The sequence below is a fragment of the Dendrobates tinctorius genome, unplaced genomic scaffold (genome assembly GCF_039654945.1).
Source record: "Dendrobates tinctorius isolate UK_male_01 unplaced genomic scaffold, ASM3965494v1 ptg000146l, whole genome shotgun sequence".
In the NCBI taxonomy this organism is placed as follows: Eukaryota; Metazoa; Chordata; class Amphibia; order Anura; family Dendrobatidae; genus Dendrobates; species Dendrobates tinctorius.
This window is the reverse complement of record NW_027361813.1, coordinates 323,719-348,400: the sequence shown is the minus strand read 5'-3', so window position 1 is coordinate 348,400 and position 24,682 is coordinate 323,719. Positions and strand designations below refer to the sequence as shown.

The following is a 24,682-nucleotide window of genomic DNA, read 5'->3' as shown; positions in this document are numbered from 1 at the left end:
GACAGTGCAGATGGAAAAGTCGTAGTCAGAAGTTCATCAATCATTAGGCATCTAATCTGGAGGGTAGTTGTGAGAGTTTCATCTAATTTAAAGGCCTCAGGGGGTTTTGCTCGGTACCATAGATATGGTATCCCTTTAGCACCTAATAAAGCCAAATCTAGATCATCTCGACTTCCCTTCTCCCAATTAAAGACTATTCTCAACCATCTGCACGAGTGTATAGCTTTGTAATAGATGTGAGTGTTCGGGCCTCCCAGGCCTCCCGAAGAATTCGGGTATAAGAGGAACTTAAATGGTAAACTCACTTTTTTCTGTTTCCATATGAATCGGGATATTAAGAGACTTAAAGATATAAGAAAGGTTTGGGGTACGTATTTAGGGATCGTGCTCATAGTATAGAGATTTATGGGTAGTATATAGGCTTTAAATACATTACTACGCCCCATCCAGGAGAGGGTAGGCAAATCATAAGATGTGTTAATGTTTCCGCCTTCTTCCATAATGGAATGTAATTAGCTTGGCATAAACGTGTAGAGTCTATAGTGATAAATACTCCCAAGTATTTTAATATTTGCATGGGCCAGATAAAGGGTGAATGTTTGCGGAGGATGGCTATATGGGAACTCGGTATGGTTATACTGAGGGATTCCGACTTGGTAGGATTGATTTTAAAATTGGATATATGGCCAAATTGATTTAATATGCTCAGTATTGTTGGAAAGGCTAAGAGTGGATTGGTTGCGAGAAATAATAAATCGCCTGCAAAAGCGACCGTTTTCATCTCTGTGCTCTCAATCCTTAGACCTTTGATGGATTCCTCTTGCCTGACCTTTTGAATGAGTGTCTCTATGGTCAGGGTGAATAAAGAGGGAGACAATGGACACCCCTATCTAGTACCCTTGTTAATACTAAAGCTCTGAGACAGAGTGCCAGTAACTCTCAACCTGGCCGTGGGTTGTGAGTACAAGGAGAATATTGCAGAAACAAATTGCGGCGGAAAACCGAATTTCTCTAGTACCCTCTTATATCTCCAGCTAATCCTGTCGGATGCCTTCTCGGCAACATCGGACAACAGGACCAGCGGGATAACCCGGGTTGAGGAAAAAGCTATAGATTGAATGATCTTTGCCGAATTGTCCCTGCCCCTCACGAACCCGGCCTGATCTGTATGGATTAACTTTGGGAGGACATCGCCAAGTCTCCTAGCCAGAATTTTGGCCCACAGCTTAGTATCAGCATTAAGAAAAGAAGAAATCGGTCTCTAAAGGCCCTGTCTCACATAGCGAGATCGCTAAAGCGTCACCGATTTTATAACACAACAGCGATCTCGCCAGCGATCTCGCTACGTGTGACAGATAGCGGTGACCGCCCCCCCCCCGCTGGATATCGCTGATCGTGCTCGAATGTCCTGGGCCATTTTTTCATCGTCAGCGTCCTGCTGGCCAGCATGCATCGCTGTGTTTGCCGCCGAAGAGCGACCTCAGTTGGTGACTCAGAACTCAGGGACGCAGGCTGGAATCATTCAGAATAGCTGCTGTGTGACAAGGTCTCAACGACCGCTGAGGTCGTTACAGGGATCGCCGGATGGTTGCTGCATCATTGAAGAGATCTGCCTGTTTGGCAGCTCACTAGCGACCATGTAGCGACGCACCAGTGATCCCTACCAGGTCGTATCGTTGTCGGGATCGCTGGTGCTTTCGGGAGGATAGAGATGAAGGCTTCTAAGGATTGTTTAGGCATGGGATGTCCAGCTAAATAAGAATTAAACAGTGTCTTCAAATGTGGAAGAAGGGATTTGATAATTTTTTTGTAGTATGAGATAGGAAGTCCGCGAGGGCCAGGGGCTTTTCCATTGGGGATAGTCGATAAAGTTTCTAGTATCTCCTCAGCAGTAACCAGAGCTGTTCGTAGGGAGTGATCTTCTGGGGGAGCTTAGGCAATTGTAAAGGGTCAAGGAACAAGAAAATCTTTTCTGAAGCCGCAGTTGGATCTAAATTATCCGTTGGTGTGCCAAGATTATATAGCCCTTCATAGAAATTGTCAAACTCTTTGGCAATATTGGCAGTCTCAATGGCTGTTGTGCCATCAGTGGAGTTAATTTGCTTTATGATAGCTTTATCATTGCGTTTCTTTAAACGTGAGGTCATAAGTTTGCTGCCTTTCTTGCCATGAAGGTAAAACTTCTGGCGGCTTTTCATATAAATCTTGGCTGAGTGGATATTTAATAAATATCTAAGGGCTTGTCGTAGCTTAGTTAGTTCCTCTTGTACCTCGGTTGCTAATGATCGTTTATGAAGGTTTGAAATGAGATAATTTGATGAAGGATAGAAATAAGTTCTCTCGATCTTTTCTTCTTTAAGTGTGAGGTCAATGCCACAAATTCTCCTCTCATATCGGCCTTATGAGCCTCCCATTCCATACGCTGTGACGGGCATGAATGAGAGTTTTCTTGGAAAAAAAGACTGAGAGAATTGGAAAGCTTAGTAATGTGGACTGCAGAATCTAAGAGCGTTTCATTTAAGGTCCAAGAGTGGAGGAGGGAGGCAGGAATGTGATAATTTCTAAAAATATTGGGGCATGGTCCGAAATTGAGATGACATCGATATTTGCTGATTTAACAAGTTGAAGGTTTGGGGATTGCGTCAGGAGATAGTCTAGTCTGCAATAGCTATTGTGTGGGGGAGAGAAAAAGGTGAGATCCTTGGTGGAAGGGTGCAGAGTTCTCCATGGGTCTATTAAATTAAGGGATTGCAAATTAAGGTGTAGTTTTCTTAAGGTTTTTTTGGGAGACAAAATTTTCCAGATGAGGTATCTACTAGTGGATAAAGTGGGATTGAGGTCTCCCCCTACAATAAGTAGGCCTTCAGAAAATAAGTGGAGGGTATGTAAGAATTTAATAAGCCATCCAATGTGATTGCTATTGGGAGCATAAAGGTTGCATAAGGTAACTGTAGTGTTATATTATGGTAAAGGGCCTACTAGCTATCTACCATCCAGATCAGATAGGGTGTCTCTCAATACAATGGGCAGGTTCTTTGTGAGAGCTATGCTCACTCCCATAGAGGCTGAAGTGCCGGATACATCAGGGACATGACCCTTCTTGTAGTGAGTTTCGTGTAGGAATGTAATGCCGGTATTCTTTGTGCGCAGTAGATTCATTATTTTACTGCGTTTACTTGGGAAGTTCATGCCCCTCGCATTGTGCGAGGCCACTACTATAGCGGCCGGCATAGTTAGATTAGTCATTGTGTAGGGATAGGCGAATCATGGTGGCTACATATGTGTACCTAACATGGTAAAAAAAGGGGTTAACAGAACAGCAAATCATTACAAAGAACATCTTATCCGCGGCAGAGGTGGGGGCCGTAGCATCCTCCGAATGCAGACAAGACAGTCTACTACATACGCACCAATGGCGATCCGATGTGGTCGGAATTAGAATCACCATACGCGATCAAGAATCAAACTTAGTAATAAGAATTCCACCATAGAACCAAAGCAAATGTGACAAACAAAACAGTAACTATTAACCATCTGCCATCAATAGGCAGAAATTAGTCCCAGGTATGTCTATGTGTATAAAGCATCGGCAACGGGCTGCAAGAGAGAAAAATAAGAGGGGGGTGTAGATATCTCACAGCCCTTACCAAAACCTCACCCAGACTTTGTCAAGTCAGGGCCCGTCACTGGGCCAAAAAAGAAAAATATCCAACTGGTGTGCACTGTGTCTCAGGGAGGAAGCTTCTTCCTGAACCCATGTTTCCCTTGTTTGGGGGAAGCGTGCCTTTTCACTGGCGACCACTCTTCAGGTCTCACAAACGGAGGAAGGGGAATGTCCATATCAAGGGGCAACCAGGAAGGCACTTCCACTGGGGAAATGTTGAAGGTCTCCCACACCTTTGAAAGATCCTCCGGAATACGAACGGTGACTTGTTATCCCCCCGCCATGTATCGCCAATCCGAAGGGAAATAACCACTTATATAAGATCTTGTTGGCGCGGGGTACTTCCAGAAGAGGTCTCATCTGGTGCAAGATCCTGGTAAAGCTGAATAGACGCCTCTTCGTAGGTGATGGTTTTGCAATCACGAGAGCCAGTCAAAATAGCCAAGGTATCTAAATAATTCAATCAGCCGCGGATGACATCCCTCGGAGGGTCCGAGGTCTTTGGCTTGAGGGATCTACGGACCAGTGCGAATATCTCTTTGGACACTTTTTCAAGTATATCAGATGACGCTTTCAGGTTTTCCTGTGGCTCCGGTTTTCTTGGTCCTCTATAGCAAGGAGGGCGTTGTTCAACTGGGCATGGTGGAGAGCAAGCTATTCTTTCATATTATTAGAGTGATCCATAAATGTGGCCTGGGTTGACTCAAGGGATTCTACTCTGTTGCCGATGTGCTGCCAATCAGCTGGCATGCCAGTGATTTCAGGGATCAACAATTTTATCGCTTGTGCCAATGATTTTCTGAGGAAGGAACTTGAGATCTGACCGGATTCCATCTGTGTGTGATTGCTACCTGAGTCGTCATCACTCGAATCCAAGTCATCCATCTGTTCATCCATGACAGGATTCGGTTGTGGCACTTTAGATGGAGTACGGGTTGTTGGCGGTTTGCGTTTTGGGATTTTTTCCATTTCACTTTGTCTTGGTGGAGGGCTGATGCTGCGTTTCTCTTTATGAGATTTCACCATTATGGCATTAGAAAGCGTGTGTTATGAAGTTCTCCACTTGTGCATAAATGCAGTTTTTAGGTATGCATAATCAGATCACACGCCTGCGACAAGTCCATATTAATCTGCTGAAAGGATATAAACACAGTCAGGACAGTTCAGTCTGATCACTAATGGGTACAGAGTTTGGATAGTGAGGTTGGTATATTTTAGGTTCGAGTCTTCCTCCAATATGGTAGAACAGAGGCCAGACCAGATACGTGAGAAGGTGGTGAGCAGACATTCAGTTGTAGTTTATTTGCTGGAACTAGGTATTGGGCCCGGTTCACAGACTTCACAGATTTCTGCAAAGGTGTTTGAGTTTATGGACCTGGGAGGAGAAGAGAATGTAAGTAGGTTGTGGTCAGAGAGAGGAAGAGGTGCGTTAGAGAGGTTAGATAGGGAGCAGAGGCGGGTGAAGATGAGGTCCAATGTGTGGCCATCTTTATGAGTGGCTGCAGAAGACCATTGAGTGAGGCCGAAGGAGGAAGTGAGATATAGAAGCTTAGTGGCAGCTGAGACGGAAGTGTCAATGGATATGTTGAAGTCGCCCAAGAGGAAAGTGGGGATGTCAGCGGAGAGGAAATGAAGTAGCCAGGTGGTGAAGTGGTCAAAGAAGGTGGTGGCTGGCCCTGGGGGGTGGTAAATGACAGCCAGTTGGAGGTTGGAGGGGAGTAGATGCACACAGAGTGCACCTCAAAGGAAGGAAGGGTAACAGAAGGTGGCAGTGAGATTGGGGGGGAAGGAGCAGTTATCAGACAGAAGAAAACCAACTCCTCCACCATGCTTGCTGCTGGGGCGGGGTGTGTGGGAAAGGTGGAATCTACCATAGGAGAGTGCAGCAGGAGAGGCTGTGTCAGAGGGGGTGAGCCAGGTTTCAGTGATTGTGAGGAAGGAAAGTTTGTTAGTAATGAAAAGATCATGGCTGTAGGAAAGTTTCTTGCAGATAGAGCGAGCGTTCCACAGAGCTCCTGTTAGTGGGACTGGGGAAGCGGGGACCAGGCGAATGGGTGTAAGGTTAGAGAAGTTACGGAAAGTTGTAATACAGCGTGGATGGAAGGTAGAAATAACTGTGGGAATGTGATGAGGAGGGCCAGGACTTGGAGAGATATCACCAGCAGTGAGGATGAGTAGAGAAAGTGTTAGCAGGTGGGAGCAGGACAAGGGCAAGAGGGGTCTGTGTGTTTGGAGACACGATTGTATGTTGAGGAACAGTTGTGAGGAGGAGGTGAGATGATGGGGAGGATGGAGGGAGAGATGAACAGTTACTTACTAGGTGTAGGGATTAGAGGTATTAGTAGAAAGTGAAGGATTTTAGGGGTGAGAGTGAAGATGAACAGAAACATTGTTTACTGTGACTATCCAGTTACCTTAAGTTCCCTTCTGGTTCAATTCTGAATTCTAAGCTTCACACTTGCATGATACACTCATATGATGCACGGGGTAGACAGACATCTTTTATTATGCTCCAGAGCTGCACTCACTATTCTGCTGGTGCAGTCACTGTGTATATACATTACTGATCCAGAGTTACATCCTGTATTATACTCCAGAGCTGCACTCACTATTCTGCTGATGATACAGAGACAGAAAGAGTCACAGGGTCATCAGCAGGTGAATACAGAGTTACAGGGACTGGGAGAGTCACAGAGTCATCAGCAGGTGAACAGAAGACGGGGCTTGTAACTATTCTACTGCAGGCAGGGAACCGAAGACGATGGCTGGCAAGTATTCTACTGCTGGCAGGGAACCGAAGACGGCGGCTGGTAAGTATTCTACTGCAGGCAGGGAACCGAAGACGGCGGCTGGGAAGTATTCTACTGCAGGCAGGGAACAGAAGACGGCGGCTGGGAAGTATTCTACTGCAGGCAGGGAACCGAAGACGGCGGCTGGGAAGTATTCTACTGCAGGCAGGGAACAGAAGACGGCGGCTGGTAAGTATTCTACTGCAGGCAGGGAACAGAAGACGACAGCTGGTAAGTATTCTACTGCAGGCAGGGAACAGAAGACGGAGGCTGGTAAGTATTCTACTGCAGGCAGGGAACAGAAGACGGAGGCTGGTAAGTATTCTACTGCAGGCAGGGCCAGAAGACGGAGGCTGGTAAGTATTCTATTGCAGGCAGGGAACAGAAGACGGAGGCTGGTAAGTATTCTATTGCAGGCAGGGAACAGAAGACGGCGGCTGGTAAGTATTCTACTGCAGGCAGGGAACAGAAGACGGAGGCTGGTAAGTAGTCTACTGCAGGCAGGGAACAGAAGACAACGGCTGGTAAGTATTCTACTGCAGGCAGGGAACAGAAGACGGAGGCTGGTAAGTAGTCTACTGCAGGCAGGGAACAGAAGACCGAGGCTGGTAAGTATTCTACTGCAGGCAGGGAACAGAAGACGACGGCTGGTAAGTATTCTACGGCAGGCAGGGAACAGAAGACGGCGGCTGGTAAGTATTCTATTGCAGGCAGGGAACAGAAGACGGCGGCTGGTAAGTATTCTACGGCAGGCAGGGAACAGAAGACCGAGGCTGGTAAGTATTCTACGGCAGGCAGGGAACAGAAGACGGCGGCTGGTAAGTATTCTACGGCAGGCAGGGAACAGAAGACGGCGGCTGGTAAGTATTCTACGGCAGGCAGGGAACAGAAGACCGAGGCTGGTAAGTATTCTACGGCAGGCAGGGAACAGAAGACGGCGGCTGGTAAGTATTCTACGGCAGGCAGGGAACAGAAGACGGCGGCTGGTAAGTATTCTACGGCAGGCAGGGAACAGAAGACCGAGGCTGGTAAGTATTCTACTGCAGGTAGGGAACAGAAGACGGAGGCTGGTAAGTATTCTACTGCAGGCAGGGAACAGAAGACAGCGGCTGGTAAGTATTCTACTGCAGGCAGGGAACAGAAGACGGAGGACCGAGCCACAGTCAGTAGCTGGTTAAAACACCACACAACAGCTACAGTGAAAACGCCACAGCAAGAAACTCTATAACATGTAATTTAATCAATTCTGAAAAGATTACAATGGGAAAAAGGATTGAGCAACAAACCCTCGAGCCCCACAATTATACTATAAAACCCAAGACCATAAGCTGCACCAACGCCCAAGACTCGGTGGGGCAGACGCCATTCTCATAGGCGGCATATGTGAACAGAACATGTAAGGTCGGCAGCGCAGAAGGTCGGATCCGAGGACAAGGTGGCAAATGCTTCTTGTGTGCAGAAGCCACTTCCTGCTCAGCGATCACTTCTCATCTTTACAGCTCGAAAATAAAAACCACAAAACTTTAGATAAAACTCAAACGAGAACATAAAAAGCGGAAGTCCCGACAACAGCCCCAGGGCTCACGATGAAACAGAGTCCTGCTGGACGTCCCCGGCCGGCTCCACACTGTACTCCGTATACTTCTTGGCACTGCCCTGTACCCGCTCCACAGGATACTTTTTGGCATTTAACTCCATCTTGTCCAAGACAGCGCGGGGTAGATCCACATGACACTTCTCCGCCAGCTCCAAAAGGTAAATGAGGACATCACTAAGTTCATGGCGGAGCGACTCCTTCTGTGATAGCGACCAATCAGGAAGGCCCTCCGAAACTTCCCCCTTCCACTGACTGCCAAGAGAAAGACAGGGAGTATTGAACATCTCAAAAATGGCCGAGGCGCCACCAACAGGGCCCCCCATCCTTTATCTCCACACACGAGACCTTGCCCCAGTCATAAGAGCCGGCCCCAATCACAATTAGCTCCTCACAAGACCGCCGCTCCTCCACCACTGGCGAGACCCTGCCCCTGACAGGAGCGCTGACCCCCATCAGTGATGAGTCCCAGCCGCCAATCACCACCCAGCCATTCACAGGATAACTGGCCCCCAATCACCATCCAGCCATTCCACAGTAGATCTGCCACCCCCCCAACAAAAAAAACTGACGAAACCCTGCCCCAATTACCACCCACCACTCAGAAGATAACCGGCCCTCTATCACAATTAGCCCCTCACAGGAGAGCCGGCCCCCGACCACTGGCGAGACCCTGCCCCTGACATGAGAGCCGGCCCACCTACCACTGACAAAACCCTGCCCCAATCACCATCCACCACTCAAAGGAGAACCGACCCTTTATCATAATGAGCCCCTCACAGGACAGCTGGCCCCTGACCACTGGCGAGACCCTGCCACTAACATGAGAACTAGCCCCAATCAGCACTCACAGGACAGCTGGCCCCCCACCACTAGAGAGACCCGGCCCCTGACATGAAAGCTGGCCCCCCCCAATCAGCACTCCACAGGAGAGCCAGCACCCAATCATCATCCGGCCATTCACAGTAGAGCTGGCCCCCACACCACTGACGAAACCCTGCCCCAATCACCATCCACAACTCAGCGGACAACCGGCCCTCTATCACAATTAGCCCCTCACAGGAGAGCCACCCCCCCCCCGACCACTGGTGAGACCGGGCCCCTGACAGGAGAGCCGGCCCCCAATCCACCAGCGACAGGAGAGCCGGCCCCCCAATCAGCAACCCACCACTTACAGAACACCCAGCCTCTTCGCACTGCTTGGACTTAATAGGCCACGTTCACACGGTCAGTCTTTAACATCAGTGTTTGTAAGTCACAACCATGAGTGGTGGTAATAAAGAAGTGGTGATGTGTTTCTATTACACTTTTCCTCTGATTGTTCCTCTCCCGATTTTGACGTACAAATACTGATGTGAAATACTGACCGTGTGACCATGGCCTTAAAGGAAACCTGTGATCAGGATTGTGCTCAGTGACTACAGACAGTGTCAGGTCAGCGCCGTTATACTGATTACACTGATACCTGTGATCAGGATTGTGCTCAGTGACTACAGTGTCTGGTCAGCGTCGTTATACTGATTACACTGATACCTATCAGCAGGACTGTGCACAGTGACTACAGACAGTGTCAGGTCAGCGCCGTTATACTGATACCTATCAGCAGGACTGTGCACAGTGACTACAGACAGTGTCAGGTCAGCGTCGTTATACTGATTACACTGATACCCATCAGGACTGTGCACAGTGACTACAGACAGTGTCAGGTCAGCGCCGTTATACCAATTACACTGATACCTGTCAGCAGGATTGTACTCAGTGACTACAGACAGTGTCAGGTCAGCGCCGTTATACCAATTACACTGATACCTGTCAGCAGGATTGTGCTCAGTGACTACAGACAGTGTCAGGTCAGCGCTGTTATACTGGTTACACTGATACCTGTGATCAGGATTGTGCTCAGTGACTACAGACAGTGTCAGGTTGGCTCTGTTATACCTATTACACTGATACCTGTCAGCAGGATTGTGCTCAGTGACTACAGACAGTGTCAGGTCAGCGCCGTTATACTGATTTCACTGATACCTGTCAGCAGGATTGTGCTCAGTGACTACAGACAGTGTCAGGTCAGTGCCGTTATACTGATTACACTGATACCTGTGATCAGGATTGTGCTCAGTGACTACAGACAGTGTCAGGTCAGCGTCGTTATACTGATTTCACTGATACCTGTCAGCAGGATTGTGCTCAGTGACTACAGACAGTGTCAGGCTGGCTCCGTTATACCCATTACACTGATACCTGTCAGCAGGATTGTGCTCAGTGACTACAGACAGTGTCAGGTCAGCGCCGTTATACCAATTACACTGATACCTGTCAACAGGATTGTGCTCAGTGACTACAGACAGTGTCAGGTCAGCGCCGTTATACCAATTACACTGATACCTGTCAGCAGGATTGTGCTCAGTGACTACAGACAGTGTCAGGTCAGCGCCGTTATACTGATACCTGTGATCAGGATTGTGCTCAGTGACTACAGACAGTGTCAGGTCAGCACCGTTATACTGATTTCACTGATACCTGTGATCAGGATTGTGCTCAGTGACTACAGACAGTGTCAGGTCAGCGCCGTTATACCAATTACACTGATACCTGTCAACAGGATTGTGCTCAGTGACTACAGACAGTGTCAGGTCAGCGCCGTTATACCAATTACACTGATACCTGTCAGCAGGATTGTGCTCAGTGACTACAGACAGTGTCAGGTCAGCGCCGTTATACTGATACCTGTGATCAGGATTGTGCTCAGTGACTACAGACAGTGTCAGGTCAGCGCTGTTATACTGGTTACACTGATACCTGTGATCAGGATTGTGCTCAGTGACTACAGACAGTGTCAGGTCAGTGCCGTTATACTGATTACACTGATACCTGTGATCAGGATTGTGCTCAGTGACTACAGACAGTGTCAGGTCAGCGTCGTTATACTGATTTCACTGATACCTGTCAGCAGGATTGTGCTCAGTGACTACAGACAGTGTCAGGTTGGCTCCGTTATACCCATTACACTGATACCTGTCAGCAGGATTGTGCTCAGTGACTACAGAGTGTCAGGTCAGCGCTGTTATACTGATTACACTGACACCTGTGATCAGGATCGTGCTCAGTGACTACAGACAGTGTCAGGTCGGCGCCGTTATACTGATTACACTGATACCTGTCAGCAGGATTGTGTTCAGTGACTACAGACAGTGTCAGGTCAGCGCCGTTATACCGATTACACTGATACCTGCTGATGAAATCTGTCTTGTGGTTGTTTAATCTTTATTTTCAGTTAATAATATGCTTGTGTTTCGGGGTGGACTCCGGGCCACCGAGGAGCACCAGAATCTCAGTAACTGAGAACTACAAATCCAGATTCCATAACCACAAGACAGATTTCATCACCAGGTATCAGTTTAATCTGTATAAGGCTGGAGTCACACAACGTTTATAGATAAAAAAAAAAAAGATTGGTCCGATTTTGACGGCCGAGAATTGCAGCAATGTTCTCTGTACGGTGATCCGCATGTAATCCATTTGCAATGCAAGGATGTGATTTCCTTGCATCTACAACCCCAGGCAAAATTTCTGGAATCACCGGCCTTGGAGGATGTTCATTCAGTTGTTTAATTTTGTAGAAAAAAAGCCGATCACAGACATGGCACAAAACTAAAGTCAATTCAAATGGCGACTTTCTGGCTCTAAGAAACACTAAAAGAAATCAAGAACAAAAGATGTGGTGGTCAGTAATGGTGACTTTTTTTGACCAAGCATAAGGAAAAAATTATGGAATCATGAAAAACAAACCAACAAAAAAACCCTCCAACCCTTCACTAGTATTTTGTTGTCCCACCTCGGGCTTTTCTAACAGCTTGCAGTCTCTGAGGCCTGGACTTAATGAGGGTCACACAGCGCTCTTCACCAATCTGGCTCCAACTTTCTCTGATTGCTGTCGCCAGATCCGCTTTGCAGGTTGGCGCCTTGTCATCGACCATTTTCTTCAACTTCCACCAAAGATTTTCTATTGGATTGAGATCCGGACTATTTGCAGGCCATGACATTGACCTTATGTGTCTTTTTTCAAGGACTGTTTGCACAGTTTTTGCTCTATGGCAGGATGCATTATCATCCTGAAAAATGATATCATCATCCCCAAACATCCTTTCAATTGATGGGATAAGAAAAGTGTCCAAAATATCAACATAAACTTGTGCATTTATTGAAGATGTAATGACAGCCATCTCCCCAGTGCCTTTACCTGACCTGCTGCCCCATGTCATCAATGACTGGAAATTTGCATGTTCTCTTCAGGCAGTCATCTTTATAAATCTCATTGGAACGGCACCAAACAAAAGTTCCGGCATCATCACCTTGCCCAATGCAGATTCGCGATTCATCACTGAATATGACTTTCATCCAGTCATCCACAGTCCACGACTGCTTTTCCTTAGCCCATTGTAACCTTGTTTTTTTCTGTTAAGGTGTTAATGATGGCTTTCGTTTAGCTTTTCTGTATGTAAATCCCATTTCCTTTAGGCGGTTTCTTACAGTTCGGTCACAGATGTTGACTCCAGTTTCCTCCCATTCGTTCTGCATTTCCTGTTTTGGAGACATATTTCTTTATGTTTCCGGTCTTGACGCTTTGATGTCTTCCTTGGTCTACCAGTATGTTTGCCTTTATCAACCTTCCCATGTTGTTTGTATTTGGTCCAGATTTTAGACACAGCTGACTGTGAACAACCAACATCTTTTGCAACATTGCATGATGAATTTACCCTCTTGTCAGAGTTTGATAATCCTCTCCTTTGTTTCAGTTGACATCTCTCATTGTTGGAGCCATGATTCATGTCAGTCCACTTGGTGCAACAGCTCTCCAAGGTGTGATCACTCCTTTTTAGATGCAGACTAATGAGCAGATCTAATTTGATGCAGGTATTAGTTTTGGGAATGATAATTTACAGGGTGATTCCATAATTTTTTCCTCAGAATTGAGTGATTCCATAATTTTTCCACTATGCTTGATGTAAAAAAGTCACCATTACTGACTACCACATTATTCTTGATTTCTTTTAGTGTTTCTTAGAGCCAGAAAGTCGCCATTTGAAATGACTTTAGTTTTGTGCCAGGACTGTGATCTGCTTTTTTTCTACAAAATTAAACAACTGAATGAACATCCTCCAAGGCCGGTGATTCCAGAATTTTTGTCAGGGGTTGAAGTGTCCATAGGACATCTGTATGCAATGCGATTTTAACATGAGACTTTACGTACAGCAGTTCTCTGTCATTGTCACATAGTTTTAAAACAAAATATTCTTCCAAACACGCTATATCTATCTCTCTCTAGCGATAAAGATATAGATAGTTAGATATACAGTATAGAGATATATACATATAGAGATATTTATATCCATAGAAATATATATTAGATTGATTAGATATATAGCTAGATTAAAAGCCGGCAAGTGATCTTTTAATCTAGCTATATATCTAATCAATCTAATATATATTTCTATGGATATAAATATCTCTATATGTATATATCTCTATACTGTATATCTAACTATCTATATCTTTATCGCTAGAGAGAGATAGATATAGCGTGTTTGGAAGAATATTTTGTTATATATATATATATACACTCACTGGCCACTTTATTAGGTATACCTGTCCAACTGTGTGTTAAGACTTAATTTCTAATCAGCCAATCACATGGCGGCAACTCAGTGCATTTAGGCATGTAGACATGGTCAAGACAATCTCCTGCAGTTCAAACCGAGCATCAGTATGGGGAAGAAAGGTGATTTGAGTGCCTTTGAACGTGGCATGATTGTTGGTGCCAGAAGGGCTGGTCTGAGTATTTCAGAAACTGCTGATCTACGGTGATTTTCACGCACAACCATCTCTAGGGTTTACAGAGAATGGTCCGAAAAAGAAAAAAAATCCAGTGAGCGGCAGTTCTGTGGCCGGAAATGCCTTGTTGATGCCAGAGGTCAGAGGAGAATGGGCAGACTGGTTCGAGCTGATAGAAAGGCAACAGTGACTCAAATTGCCACCCGTTACAACCAAGGTAGGCAGAAGAGCATCTCTGAACGCACAGTGCGTCGAACTTTGAGGCAGATGGGCTACAGCAGCAGAAGACCACACCGGGTACCACTCCTCTCAGCTAAGAACAGGAAACTGAGGCTACAATTTGCACAAGCTCATCGAAATTGGACAGTAGAAGATTGGAAAAACGTTGCCTGGTCTGATGAGTCTCGATTTCTGCTGCGACATTCGGATGGTAGGGTCAGAATTTGGCGTAAACAACATGAAAGCATGGATCCATCCTGCCTTGTATCAACGGTTCAGGCTGGTGGTGGTGGTGTCATGGTGTGGGGAATTTTTTCTGGGCACTCTTTGGGCCCCTTGGTACCAATTGAGCATCGTTGCAACGCCACAGCCTACCTGAGTATTGTTGCTGACCATGTCCATCCCTTTATGACCACAATGTACCCAACATCTGATGGCTACTTTCAGCAGGATAATGCGCCATGTCATAAAGCTCGAATCATCTCAGATTGGTTTCTTGAACATGACAATGAGTTCACTGTACTCAAATGGCCTCCTCAGTCACCAGATCTCAATCCAATAGAGCATCTTTGGGATGTGGTGGAACGGGAGATTCGCATCAGGGATGTGCAGCCGACAAATCTGCGCCAACTGTGTGATGCCATCATGTCAATATGGTCCAAAATCTCTGAGGAATGCTTCCAGCACCTTGTTGAATCTCTGCCACGAAGAATTGAGGCAGTTCTGAAGGCAAAAGGGGGTCCAACCCCTTACTAGCATGGTGTACCTAATAAAGTGGCCAGTGAGTGTGTATGTATGTATATATATATATATATATATATATATATATATATATATATAAACTTCCTTCTCACCCCTCCCACTGGGGGTGGTCTTGGTTGTCCTGTCTCATTCTCGGGTCCTCCTGGGAGTTTGAGGGTTCTGCGCAGGATCTTAGTTGCTCCCAGCATTGCGCTTTTCTGGACAGAGAGCTCGGATGTTGCTCCTGGGATCTGTTGTCGCCATTCTTCCATCTTAGGGGTCACTGCTCGGAGTGCTCCTCTCACCACTGGAATCACTGTGGCCTTCACCTTCCACATCTTCTCCAGTTCTCCTTCTCACCCCTCCCACTCGGGGTGGTCTTGGTTGTCCTGTCTCATTCTCGGGTCCTCCTGGGAGTTTGAGGGTTCTGCGCAGGATCTTAGTTGCTCCCAGCATTGAGCTTTTCTGGACAGAGAGCTCGGATGTTGCTCCTGGGATCTGTTGTCGCCATTCTTCCATCTTAGGGGTCACTGCTCGGAGTGCTCCTCTCACCACTGGAATCACTGTGGCCTTCACCTTCCACATCTTCTCCAGTTCTCCTTCTCACCCCTCCCACTCGGGGTGGTCTTGGTTGTCCTGTCTCATTCTCGGGTCCTCCTGGGAGTTTGAGGGTTCTGCGCAGGATCTTAGTTGCTCCCAGCATTGCGCTTTTCTGGACAGAGAGCTCGGATGTTGCTCCTGGGATCTGTTGTCGCCATTCTTCCATCTTAGGGGGTCACTGCTCGGAGTGCTCCTCTCACCACTGGAATCACTGTGGCCTTCACCTTCCACATCTTCTCCAGTTCTCCTTTGAGGCCCTGGTATTTCTCCAGCTTCTCATATTCCTTTTTTTCGGACTATAAGACGCACCCCAAATTTTGGGGTGAAAATAGCAGAAAAGAGATTTTTATAAGATGGGGATCTGTCTTATTGTCTGAATTTAAGGTATCTTACCTGAGGGCTGGCGGTGGTACAGCGGGGTCACAGGAGGCATGGTCCCTTCCTCAGGACAAGAGAAGTCGGGCAATGCTGCAGTCCCGGGGTCCGGCGTCGGCGATGCTGATGTTCGGTGTGGGCTGTGGGGAGTGAACCTTAGCAGGGCTCCTTCCTGCTAAGGTGGGCGACACCGCGGCCTGATGTCCACGGGGGGTTGCAGCAGTGGTGTGGCAGCAGCAGAGGTGCGGTGATGCTGAGGCGCGGTGGGCAGTACGGCGTGCATCTGAGTAGGGTCTCGTCCTCAGGTGAGGCAACACCGCGGCCCAGTGTCCAAGGCGAGCAGCAGAGCTGGGTTAGTCATGGGTTTCTCGGTGGCGTCGGCCATGTTCCTGAGGCCGCACGTGCGCAGATTGAGTACTTTGCTTCCCGGGACTTCAGGAAAATGGAAGCGGGAGGCAGCGCGTGCGCAGATGGAGATCGCGGCGGCCATTTTCCTTAAGCCGAGATCTCAATCTGCACACGCACAGCCTCCCGCGGCCATTTTCCTGAAGCCCCAGGAAGCAGAGAACAATCTGGGCACGCGCGGCCTCAGGAAGATGGCCGCCGCCACCAAGAAACCCATGATTCACTCGGCTCGGTTCTCCGTGTACACTGGGCTGTGCCTCACCTCACCTGAGGAAAAAACCCTGCTCAGGTGCAAGCCGCACTGCCAACCGCACCTCAGCATCGCCTCACCTCTGCAGCTGCCACACCACTGCCGCAACTGCCCGGTAAGCCTGTGTTTGCACTATAAGACGCACCCCCCAATTTCCTCACAATTTTCCTGCGTCTTATAGTCCAAAAAATACGGCATGTCTTTATACAGAAATTCTCACGGTGATCTGCTATGAAGGCACTGAGTATGAACTGCCGTGACCTCATCACTGGCATTTTCCCACAGTCCTGAGGTCACAGCAGTTCAGCCCGGCGGCAAGAACAGCTTCAGTGAATAACGGTGATGTCACGGATGCTTCGATCCCTCACAGCCTGACCTGAAATGAACTGGCATTTTCCCACGCTCCAGAGGTCAGCGCAGGTCAGGCTGTGAGAGCGCGCAGACTCGGTGACGTCAGCGCTAGACACTGAGGCTGCGCTGGTAGTATCTCCTCATTCACCAGTGGTTTTCAGCCGGGGCAGTCGCATCTTAGCACCGTCCTGGTTGAAAAATGTATATCCCCCAGATAAGGATTACTGCGCGGGACACAATGATGGACAGGTTTGGTATATTGTTGCTTTTTTATTTTATTTTTATTACAGGAGATCGAGGGCTTTGCAGGGATTAGGTGAGGTTGTAAGTATGGGTTAATTGAGAATAATAGAGGAGTCTGTGTCTTTATTTCAATTAGAGCATTTTTTACTGGGTGTGTGTTTTCTTTACAATGTGACTATGGGGTTAATAATAGGGGTGTCTTATTGACGCCTCCCCATTACTAACCTCGTGGCAGGTGACATCAACCCGCCCCAACTATTACCCCATATGCCACCGCGACAGGGCAGTGGGAAGAGGCTGTTTGCAGACTTGGCGCATCAGTCCTCAGCTGTCTGCATAGTCACGGCTTGCTATTCATTATACGGGGGGGGGGGGGGGGGGGCACGCCATTTGTTTCCGTGAAATAATCTTTCATTCATTAAATACATGTCCAGTAATCTGCACACACTGTACATGTCACTGACATCTGTATATACTGTATCTGATCCAGCTCTCCTAACCTGTCAGCTCCTGCTGTGATTCTACTCTACCGCGGCCGGCGAATTACCGGCTAATCTTCTGTCTCTCTGCAATATATATATATATATATCCCCTCCCTAAATCTGACATCTCCCTCTCCGTGGGAGGCACCACAATAACTCCCCGGCAGCAGGCACGCTGTCTGGGTGTCTGGCACCAATCTCTCCTTCACATCCCATATACAATCCCTTGCCCACTCTTACCGCTTACACCTGAAGAACATCTCTAGAATCCGCCCATTTCTCACCATGGAAACAACAAAAACCCTCACTGTAGCATTGATCCACTCCCGCCTGGACTACTGCAACACTCTATTAATTGGCCTCCTCGTCACTCGACTATCCCCTCTCCAGTCCATACTTAATGCAGCAGCCAAGGTCGTCCATCTGGGTAATCGGTACTCGGACGCGTCCGCTCTTCGTCAGTCCTTACCCTGGCTGCCCATTCATTATAGGATCCAATTCAAAGCACTTGTTCTCACCCACAAAGCTCTCCACGGTGCGGCACCCCCTACATCTCCTCCCTCATTTCTGTCTATCGGCCTAGACGATCGCTGCGCTCTGCAAACTACTTTCGAATAACCTCTGCACTAATCCGTACCTCCCACTCCCGACTCCAAGACTTCTCCCGTGCTGCTCCTATCCTCTGGAATGCTCTACCCCAAGAAATTAGGACTATACACAACTTGCACTGTTTTAGGCGCGCCCTGAAAACACATCTGTTCAGAGCGGCCTATCACATTCACTAATCACAGTCATTCTATGTGTAAGTGTGCGTGTGTAGCCCATTCACTATCTCCATCCATCCCTCACTCCCTCAGGATGGCTGGACCACCATTGTATATACACCATTGTATATACAGACCTGTCCTCTGTATCTCCCCCATCTCACTGTAGAGTGTAAGCTCTCACCAGCAGGGGCGGCTTATTGTGCTTTATTGTATTGTTAACGCTGTTACTTATGACTTGTGTTATGAACTGTTAAACTGTAAAGCGCTGCGGAATATGTTGGCGCTATATAAAGATTAATATATACACACACCTATATATTCTATACACACATATATATATATCTAGTGTTTTCCGAGCTGTCAGAGATGTCACAGTGGCCGCACGTGCATTGCCAGCTTCTCACAGGACTCCGGGGCGCACACATAGGACAGTCCGGGCACGGTGCGGGGGCACTGACCTTCCTGTGTTTTATCGCATAGCACTCGTCCGTGTGACTCCGGCCTCATCAGCAGAACGGTGCCAACCTGACACTGTGTGTAGTCACCGAGCACAACCCTGATCACAGGTCTCCATACAACATCCACTCACCTCCTGCAGCGACCCAGCGACCCCGGAGCAGCACCTGACGACAGCTGTGCACCGCAGCCCGACTGTCCTGCCGTGTGAGGGCTGCAGCCTGAGCGCTCCGCCATCGCTGGGCCGCCACCGCTCCACACAGCACATTACTGTACTCACAAGAGCTCGGCCAGCTCCCCGACCTCCCCCACCAGCGCCAGCAGAAGGTTCCTCGGCTGGTGGAACTTATTCCAGTCTCTGTCGGCAGTGAAGCGGGACTGCAGGCGCCGGCTGCGGAGGGGAAAACCGGATTAGTGAGGCTCGCAGCAATCCCACCGACCCCCCACCAGGAGGGACCCACTATACAGCAGGACGGCTCCCCCCAACCACCAGGCCGAGACCCCGCTATACAGCAGGACGGCTCCCCCCAACCACTGGAACTAGACCCCGCTATACAGCAGGACAGCTCCCCCCAACCACCAGGAGGAGACCCCGCTATACAACAGGACGGCTCCCCCCAACCACCAGGAGGAGACCCCGCTATACAGCAGGACGGCTCCCCCCAACCACCAGGCCGAGACCCCGCTATACAGCAGGACGGCTCCCCCCAACCACTGGAGCTAGACCCCGCTATACAGCAGGACGGCTCCCCCCAACCACCAGGAGGAGACCCCGCTATACAACAGGACGGCTCCCCCCAACCACCAGGACGAGACCCCGCTATACAGCAGGACGGCTCCCCCCAACCACCAGAAGGAGACCCCGCTATACAGCAGGACGGCTCCCCCCAACCACCAGGAGGAGACCCCGCTATACAACAGGACGGCTCCCCCCAACCACCAGAAGGAGACCCCACTATACAGCAGGACAGCTCCCCCCAACCACCAGAAGGAGACCCCACTATACAGCAGGACAGCTCCCCCCAACCACCAGGACGAGACCCCGCTATACAACAGGACGGTTCCCCCCCAACCACCAGAAGGAGACCCCGCTGTACAGCAGGACAGCTCCCCCCAACCACCAGGAGGAGACCCCACTATACAGCAGGACGGCTCCCCCCAACCACCAGGAGGAGACCCCACTATACAGGACAGCTCCCCCCAACCACCAGAAGGAGACCCCAATATACAGCAGGACAGCTCCCCCCAACCACCAGGACGAGACCCCACTATACAACAGGACGGCTCCCCCTCAACCACCAGGACGAGACCCCACTATACAGCAGGACAGCTCCCCCCAACCACCAGGACGAGACCCCACTATACAGCAGGACAGCTCCCCCCAACCACCAGGACGACACCCCGCTATACAGCAGGACAGCTACCCCCAACCACCAGGACGAGACCCCTCTATACAGCAGGACAGCTCCCCCCAAACACCAGGACGAGACCCCACTATACAACAGGATGGCTCCCCCCAACCACCAGGACGGCTCCCCCCAACCACCAGGACGAGACCCCACTATACAGCAGGACAGCTCCCCCCAACCACTAGAACTAGGCCCCGCTATACAGCAGGACGGCTCCCCCCAACCACCAGGACGAGACCCCACTATACAGCAGGACAGCTCCCCCCAACCACTAGAACTAGGCCCCGCTATACAGCAGGACGGCTCCCCCCAACCACCAGGACGAGACTCCACTATACAGCAGGACAGCTCCCCTCAACCACCAGGAGGAGACCCCGCTATACAGCAGGACAGCTCCCCACAACCACCAGGAGGAGACCCCGCTATACAGCAGGACAGCTCCCCACAACCACCAGGAGGAGACCCCGCTATACAGCAGGACGGCTCCCCCCAACCACCAGGATGAGACCCCACTATACAGCAGGACGGCTCCCCCCAACCACCAGGACGAGACCCCACTATACAGCAGGACGGCTCCCCCCAACCACCAGGACGAGACCCCGCTATACAGCAGGACTGCTCCCCCTAACCACCAGGACTAGACCCCGTAATACGGCAGGACAACTCCCCCCAACCACCAGGACAAGACCCCGCTATACAGCAGGACACCTCCCCCCAACCACCAGGGTGAGACCCCACTATACAGCAGGACGGCTCCCCCCAACCACCAGGACAAGACCCCGCTATACAGCAGGACGGCTCCCCCCAACCACCAGGACTAGACCCCGTAATACGGCAGGACAACTCCCCCCAACCACCAGGACAAGACCCCGCTATACAGCAGGACACCTCCCCCCAACCACCAGGGTGAGACCCCACTATACAGCAGGACGGTTCACCCCAACCACCAGGACGAGACTACGCTATACAGCAGAACGGCTCCCCCCAACCACCAGGACTAGACTCACATTTCCTCCATGCTCGGGGAGTCACTGAAGCAGAACTCTGCCTGGGAGTCGCTCATGGCAGCCTGAGGAGAGAAGAACACCAAATCAGGGGACATCCTGTGCACACGTTTCCCCCCCCTACCCGTCTGCCCCCAGCTGGCACACAGACCCCCAGGGTCCTCCTTCTGACTCACACACATGGACCCCCGATCCCCCTCCTGACACACGCACAGACCCCCGGGGTCCTCCTCCTGACACACGCACAGACCCGCGGGGTCCTCCTCCTGACACACGCACAGACCCGCGGGGTCCTCCTCCTGACACACGCACAGACCCGCGGGGTCCTCCTCCTGACACACGCACAGACCCGCGGGGTCCTCCTCCTGACACACGCACAGACCCGCGGGGTCCTCCTCCTGACACACGCACAGACCCCCTGGGTCCTCCTCCTGACACACGCACAGACCCCCTGGGTCCTCCTCCTGACACACGCACAGACCCCCTGGGTCCTCCTCCTGACACACGCACAGACCCCCTGGGTCCTTCTCCTGACACACGCACAGACCCCCTGGGTCCTCGTCCTCCGCACATTCTCCCCTCACACACACACACACACACACACACACACACACACACAGACCCCCGGTCCTTCTCCTCCGCACATTCTCTCCACACACACACACACCCCCCCGGTCCTCCTCCTCCGCACATTCTCTCCACACACACACACACACACACCCCCGGTCCTCCTCCTCCGCACATTCTCCACACACACACACACACACACATAGACAGACCCCCGGTCCTCCTCCTGACACACGCACAGACCCCCTGGGTCCTCCTCCTGACACACGCACAGACCCCCTGGGTCCTCCTCCTGACACACGCACAGACCCCCTGGGTCCTCCTCCTGACACACGCACAGACCCCCTGGGTCCTCCTCCTGACACACGCACAGACCCCCTGGGTCCTCCTCCTGACACACGCACAGACCCCCTGGGTCCTTCTCCTGACACACGCACAGACCCCCTGGGTCCTCCTCCTGACACACGCACAGACCCCCTGGGTCCTCCTCCTGACACACGCACAGACCCCCTGGGTCCTCCTCCTGACACACGCACAGACCCCCTGGGTCCTTCTCCTGACACACGCACAGACCCCCTGGGTCCTTCTCCTGACACACGCACAGACCCCCTGGGTCCTCGTCCTCCGCACATTCTCCACACACACACACACACACACACACACACACAAAGACCCCCGGTCCTCCTCCTCCGCACATTCTCTCCACACACACACACACACCCCCGGTCCTCCTCCTCCGCACATTCTCCACACACACACACACACAGAGCCCCGGTCCTCCTCCTCCGCACATTCTCCACACACACACACACAGAGAGCCCCGGTCCTCCTCCTCCGCACATTCTCCCCTCACACACACAGACCCCCGGTCCTCCTCCTCCTCCGCACATTCTCCCCTCACACACACACAGACCCCCGGTCCTCCTCCTCCTCCGCACATTCTCCCCTCACACACACACACACACACAGACCCCCGGTCCTCCTCTTCCTCCGCACATTCTCCCCTCACACACACACACAGACCCCCGGTCCTCCTCCTCCTCCGCACATTCTCCCCTCACACACACACACAGACCCCCGGTCCTCCTCCGCACATTCTCCCCTCACACACACACACAGACCCCCGGTCCTCCTCCTCCTCCGCACATTCTCCCCTCACACACACACACAGACCCCCGGTCCTCCTCCTCCTCCGCACATTCTCCCCTCACACACACACACACAGACCCCCGGTCCTCCTCCGCACATTCTCCCCTCACACACACACACAGACCCCCGGTCCTCCTCCTCCTCCGCACATTCTCCCCTCACACACACACAGACCCCCGGTCCATCTCCTCCGCACATTCTCTCCTCACACACACACACAGACCCCCGGTCCTCCTCCTCCGCACATTCTCCCCTCACACACACACAGACTCCCGGTCCTCCTCCTCCGCACATTACACACAGACCCCCGGTCCTCCTCCTCCTCCGCACATTCTCCCCTCACACACACACAGACTCCCGGTCCTCCTCCTCCGCACATTACACACAGACCCCCGGTCCTCCTCCGCACATTCTCCCCTCACACACACACAGACCCCCGGTCCTCCTCCTCACATTACACACAGACCCCCGGTCCTCCTCCGCACATTCTCCCCTCACACACACAAAGACCCCCGGTCCTCCTCCGCACATTCTCCCCTCACACACACACACAGACCCCCGGTCCTCCTCCTCCTCCGCACATTCTCCCCTCACACACACACACAGACCCCCGGTCCTCCTCCTCCTCCGCACATTCTCCCCTCACACACACACACACAGACCCCCGGTCCTCCTCCTCCTCCGCACATTCTCCCCTCACACACACACACAGACCCCCGGTCCTCCTCCTCCTCCGCACATTCTCCCCTCACACACACACACAGACCCCCGGTCCTCCTCCTCCTCCGCACATTCTCCCCTCACACACACACACAGACCCCCGGTCCTCCTCCTCCTCCGCACATTCTCCCCTCACACACACACACAGACCCCCGGTCCTCCTCCTCCTCCGCACATTCTCCCCTCACACACAGACCCCCGGTCCTCCTCCTCCTCCGCACATTCTCCCCTCACACACACACAGACTCCCGGTCCTCCTCCTCCGCACATTACACACAGACCCCCGGTCCTCCTCCGCACATTCTCCCCTCACACACACACAGACCCCCGGTCCTCCTCCTCACATTACACACAGACCCCCGGTCCTCCTCCGCACATTCTCCCCTCACACACACACAGACCCCCGGTCCTCCTCCTCACATTCTCCCCTCACATTACACACAGACCCCCGGTCCTCCTCCTCCTCCGCACATTCTCCCCTCACACACACACACAGACCCCCGGTCCTCCTCCTCCTCCGCACATTCTCCCCTCACACACACACACAGACCCCCGGTCCTCCTCCTCCTCCGCACATTCTCCCCTCACACACACACACAGACCCCCGGTCCTCCTCCTCCTCCGCACATTCTCCCCTCACACACACACACAGACCCCCGGTCCTCCTCCTCCTCCGCACATTCTCCCCTCACACACACACACAGACCCCCGGTCCTCCTCCTCCTCCGCACATTCTCCCCCCACACACACACACAGACCCCCGGTCCTCCTCCTCCTCCGCACATTCTCCCCCCACACACACACACAGACCCCCGGTCCTCCTCCTCCTCCGCACATTCTCCCCCCACACACACACACAGACCCCCTGTCCTCCTCCGCACATTCTCCCCCCACACACACACACAGACCCCCGGTCCTCCTCCTCCTCCGCACATTCTCCCCTCACACACACACACAGACCCCCGGTCCTCACGGTCGGTCTCCCTCTGGGGGGCGGAGCTGATATAAATTTCTTTTTTTTTTTATTCCTTTAAAAGCTCGCGCTAAACACGTTCGAAAAGACAC

At 51.2% G+C, this 24,682-nt stretch overlaps 1 protein-coding gene across 2 annotated transcripts; it reads right to left on the bottom strand.

The window, feature by feature from the left end:
* Positions 1-7,671: 7,671 nt before the first annotated feature.
* DCTPP1 (dCTP pyrophosphatase 1) lies at positions 7,672-24,668 on the bottom strand. Of its 2 annotated transcripts, none has more exons than XM_073546284.1 (4): positions 24,591-24,668; positions 21,185-21,246; positions 19,049-19,159; positions 7,672-8,302 (listed from the first exon to the last, which is right to left on the bottom strand). In XM_073546284.1, the coding sequence occupies exons 2-4, from the start codon at positions 21,238-21,240 to the stop codon at positions 8,035-8,037; spliced, it is 435 nt and encodes a 144-aa protein (XP_073402385.1). In that variant the 5' UTR covers positions 21,241-21,246; positions 24,591-24,668; the 3' UTR covers positions 7,672-8,034. The 2 variants fall into 2 exon arrangements, with proteins under 2 accessions (XP_073402385.1, XP_073402386.1); XM_073546285.1 differs by having other exon boundaries at positions 24,578-24,640.
* Positions 24,669-24,682: the final 14 nt, after the last annotated feature.

Coding starts and splice junctions, on each gene's coding strand:
- DCTPP1 (XM_073546284.1), bottom strand. CDS start 21,240: ATGAGCGACTCCCAGGCAGAGTTCTGCTTCAGTGACTCCCCGAGCATG. Junction 19,160..21,184: donor TCCCCGAGCATGGAGGAAAT/GTGAGTCTAGTC, acceptor TCCCCTCCGCAG/CCGGCGCCTGCAGTCCCGCT. Junction 8,303..19,048: donor GGGGAGCTGGCCGAGCTCTT/GTGAGTACAGTA, acceptor TTCTCTTGGCAG/TCAGTGGAAGGGGGAAGTTT.